Source organism: Arachis ipaensis, chromosome B07 (assembly GCF_000816755.2).
Source record: "Arachis ipaensis cultivar K30076 chromosome B07, Araip1.1, whole genome shotgun sequence".
NCBI classification, from domain to species: domain Eukaryota; kingdom Viridiplantae; phylum Streptophyta; class Magnoliopsida; order Fabales; family Fabaceae; genus Arachis; species Arachis ipaensis.
Window position 1 is genome coordinate 22,921,761 of NC_029791.2, and position 5,295 is coordinate 22,927,055.

General features: G+C 28.9%; 1 protein-coding gene across 1 annotated transcript; it reads right to left on the minus strand.

Annotated features, from left to right (window-relative positions):
* Positions 1,171–4,069, minus strand: LOC107607031 (inositol transporter 1-like). Its single transcript, XM_016309020.1, has 5 exons — positions 3,913–4,069; positions 3,570–3,640; positions 2,629–2,964; positions 2,094–2,201; positions 1,171–2,004 (listed from the first exon to the last, which is right to left on the minus strand). Exons 1-5 carry the CDS (start codon positions 4,067–4,069, stop codon positions 1,171–1,173), a joined length of 1,506 nt encoding a protein of 501 aa, XP_016164506.1.

Here is a 5,295-nt window from a genome sequence, read left to right on the forward strand (position 1 = left end):
GTTTAATTACTCTATTATATGAGAAGATTAACTAGCCTATGATTATGCAAGATATATAAAGTGTGATTATTTTTTAGGTAAACAAGGAATAAACTACTTTTACTTTTATTAGCAATTCTTATAACATAAAGAAAACCTAAAATTCAAGGCCCATGCAAAACCCTTCTCCTTCTCAAAAAAAAAATCATTGCTTTAAATCCTTACTCTACTTTTATTTATAGATACAGATACTAAAATAGAGATATAAAAACACAAAATTATATTTGACAGATGAGACATAGACAGAAATATTGTATCTACAAATACTGAATTAATGTATTTTATGTCCTTTTATAAAATCACATAATCAAACGCAACCATATAAATCACATAGGACAATACATTAAATTATGAGTCAATAATGAATGTAAGTAGAGTTTATAATGAATATTATTATAGTGGTTATGACAGTTATATAATATTGACAACACTTAAATCTATTATAATAGAATAATCAAACTTGCAATAGATCAATAATCAAATTTGTTTACAATAATATAATAAAAATTATAAGAGGCCAGGATATATATGTTGGAATTCTAGGATACTTAATCCCAAGATCATTTATATTAAAACATTAAGAAAGATATCTGACAGTGGAAGTGTACCTACATTCATAATCACCATCTTGATTTGTTGTTCTTAATCTTAATGTGTGATTCTTTGTTCTTCCTCAACTAAAACTATCGAATCGTCATTTTAGGCTAAATAACAACTCTCTGATGGAGTAAGGGTTGCAAAGTGATTTTGGTATGTAGGAACCAAAATCTTGGAGTTTTATTTATACTTAGCTATTGGTTTCCATTAAACCCTAAGGGCCAAGTAAAATAGAATATCTTATTTTACTCTCGTTTAAACTCAAATCAAAAGTAATAATCGTTTAGTCTATTTAACATTTATAACCATAAATGAGATTAACTATATATAAGTCATATAATATGAAATAGCTAATGTGATTATAATTGATTACATGTATTGCCCACAAATAAATTAAAAATTATAATTTTCTAACAATATAATGACTCATTTTGTATACACATAAAACAATCAATAAACAATGATTGTTAATCAACAAATAACAATACATAAGAATGAAAAAGAGTTATGCAATAGTAATTACTAAAAACAAAATCATGTATTTGTTTTCTCAACCAGACTTATGTCGTTTTTGGCTTTTCCGTAGGCTTTTTCCTTCCAAATGTTTGAAACTTCTTCAAAGGTCAATCCTTTTGTCTCTGGCATGTAGATGATCACAAAAACAATTGCAACTATAGTGACTCCCAAGAGAATCATGAAACTCCCACCAAGCCCTATGGCATCAACTACTGAAAGAAAACTAATAGACATTATAACACTACAAATCCAATTCACAGTTGCAGACATGCCCCCACATATTCCTCTATACTCTTCAGGATAAATCTCTGAGTTCACTGCCCATGGCACAGGACCCATACCAGGGGCAAAGAATATGATATACAAAGCCAAACCAATAATCGCAAGCCAAGCATATACTTGACTGGCATTGTCATGTCCTATAATAAAGCATGCCACAGAGAGGATGGTCAAGGCTATAGCCACACCTGATAAGCTACCAAGAGTGAGCTTTTTGCGGCCTGAAGCGTCGATAAGATAAATTCCAAGAATTGTGCCACCGGCATTCAAGCCGGAAACAATGAGGGATAAGAACAATGCAGCATCATTTGATTTGAACCCAGCTAATTGGATTATTATTGGACTATAATACAAGACAATGCTAATACCGGTAAATTGCTGGAATGCTTGAAGTCCAGCCCCACATATAAATGCAACTCTAATTTCTTTTAGCTTGAACACATCACTGTAGTTAACTTTGACCTTATTTTTCTGTTCTTTCTCCAAGTGAAATTCGAGAATCTCAATCTCATCTTCTAAACGAGGTGATGGGTAAATCTTGGATAGAACATTAGCGGCTGCTTCTTTCTTATTCTGTAGGTTAAAGAAAAAAATTCACATACAAGAAGAATAACAATGAATTTGGAACATGTTTTACATGTATTGATATGTATAGGTTTTACCTTAAAATAGAGCCATCTTGGGGATTCGGGGAGGAAGATCATAAAAACTAATTGGACCACTGCAGGTGAGCCTGCAACTCCGAGCATCCAACGCCACGTACCTGGGACCTACATGTAAAAAATGATTTTATCAAGAAACTACTTTTACAAAAAACTCAAATTGATAGGAGGTGTATGATTGATTATATCTCTAACACATTCTTCTATCAAAAACTTATGGTGTGTTTGCCTTAATTTTTGCATATATATGTTATTTTTTCTCTTTTTATTTGTCTTATATTAAATTCTTTCTTTTGGAGTCGACAAGGTTTGAATTCTACACCTTTAAATTATAAAAACTACGATACCATGTTGCAAAATTACTTCGCCCAAGAATTTAAGTTTAAAGAAAAAATACATAAATAATTATATCTCTAACAGATTTTATTAGATATTATAAAATTATGATTGAGTATTTAACAATAAAAACTATTATTATTGTTGTTACTCTTGTTATTAGCAATCTAGTAGTGGTTAGCAAATTATGTATGCTTACCTTTGTCAAGCCATAATTGATGACAAATGACAAAAATTGTCCACCGGTAATCATAAGAGCATTGAAGCCAACTAATCCTCCTCTTATTTCAGATGGTGATACTTCTGCAATATAAACAGGAGCAGTAACAGAAGCTGCACCAACACCAAGGCCAACCAAAAAACGGCCTATTATAATAACATAAGGATTTGGTGCAATGGCCATGATAAGTGATCCTACGGCAAAACAAAAATCTGCCACTACAATAGCCATCTTACGCCCTAAAGCATCATTAATGTAACCGCCAATGGTAGCACCAAATATTGCACCAACCAAGGCCATAGCAACAATAAGTTCCTGCAAATATGAACAGATAAATACACACAAACATATGAAACATAAAAATAAAAAGTAAAATCTATGGTTATTATTATTATTATGATGACTATGATGGCTATCATATTTAAAAGAATTATTTGATAATAAAAAAATATTATTTTAAATTTTACAATACTTTACCGAAATTAAAGTTACTGTGTAGATGCCATAACAATAGATATCATATTATACGCCCAAGACAAAAACTAACATTCATGTATAGGTTATTGAATTCTTCTTCTTCTTTTCCTTGTCTTTTTCATAATTTCCAATCAATCCCAAAAAGCCTAGCATTGTTAAGTCTTAGTGGGTGTCTTATTCTTTTTCACTTAGGTCTTGTATTTGTAAGATTTTTTTTTCTTTTTGAGGCTTTATTTTAAGGTCATGTGAAAATGGTATCGTAAATTATTAGATGATTTGTCATGTTTGACTGAATAATCTAAGAGATTGCAATTATAGAAGTAGCCACCTTCTTTTCATAAATGCATAATTTTTTTTTCAATGTTGAGTCTTTCCTCAATTATCAAAAATAAAAACTTTTTATAGTCAAAGTGTGTGACTTAATAAACCTTTTTGCTTATTACCTGAAGAAAATAACTATTCTTGACCTGCTCGAAATCCTCTTTTATATACAAGAGGGCACCTGATATCACACCTGCATTCATTTATCGATCAAATAGAAACAAACATGAGCAATTGTGTGGGTATATATTTCTAAAAGAAAAATATATTGAAAAATTATAAAGTAGTCAATATTAATTGATTTTTTTATTGCAAATTTATTTTTTTAAACCTTTATCTTTGGAAAATTTAGAGTTTCATATTAGAATTGAATAAAGAGTTTAAAATTCAGAGTTTAAAATTTAGAATTAAAAAACTTACTGAAATTAGTTCTCTAATTGAACTCAAATGCATATATACACATACCAGTATCATAGCCGAATAAAAGACCTCCAATGCCAGCAGTGAGAGTAATTGCAACAATGTAAGAGTTTTGAAAAATTGATATTCTACGCTCAGGATGTTTTTCTAAGTAATTGAAACTTCCTGCTCTCATAGAAATATTCATATCTGCTGCAACCATTTTAGCTTGCTCCTTGATTATAAACTATGGTTATACATACAAGATGAGACATCATTTAATTTTATAGAGAATACAAATGCTTAGTTTGGTATTCTAGTTAGTTCTCTTTTATGAAAATTTGTTATATTTGAAGGCATTTTTTGTTTATTCTAGGTAAGACGGGCTAAAAATCCATCACTTGCAACAATGTACAAATACAAAATAGTCAAAAATGAAACTGATTAAAGATATTTACAACTATAGTAGGAAAGACAACTCTTCTATTGTTATAGCATGAGGTAAAATTAAATAATGAAAGGAAGAAGCGGTTTAATTTGTTTTATTTACTTTTTTTGATAAGTACTTAAACAATTACAAGGGTGTATTTGGACGGAAATGTTTATGTATTTAGTTAAGGATTTTCACTTATTTAAAATTTAAAAGTATCGTATTTATTTATGTTGCTCGTTTAAAAAACAAATTAATATTTGTGTCTTATTTAATTTTATTAATAATTAAATCTCAGTAGATAAATGAGAGCATTTTTTATTTGAATATGCAAAAAAACCGTGTGACTACGAAAGAAATTTAAATAATGAAAAATATTAAGTTCATCCTATGTATATAAGAACTCAAGTCTTGGAAAATATCTCATTAACTTACCAAATTGACTTATTTCAACATAACAAAAGATACAACAAAATTTCTTATTGGTCGATCGCGTCATCAAGTCCTATTATAACATGTTTATGTGATAATCTTTTTAATCTTTAGAAATGCTTAATAACTGCATTATTGACGCACAATTTAGCCCTTACTTGTTGTTATATTGAATTTATTTTAATTAAATTATTATAAATAATTAATGCCAATTGCCAGTTGGCCATGAAATAGGGATATTTTTTTTATTTGTCATATTCTCATGTCGAATACATTTCGCACACGACACATATCGACACTCGTTTGAGACTCATGTCTTTTGTGTTCAACCGTGTCTTAATAAAAAATAAAAAATTCTTCTCCGGACACAATTCGACACACTTAAATACCATCACGTGTCAGCATGTCTAGGCTTATTCGTAACATGTATTCTTGAAATGAGTTTAGAAATAGTATATATTATTAATTATTAAAACAAAATATATTTTATATATTTTATATAATTAAAAAAAGATATAAAAATAATTAAAAATTAATTTATATTTTAATATCAATAAAATATTAAAATATCATTTCAATTTTTCTAA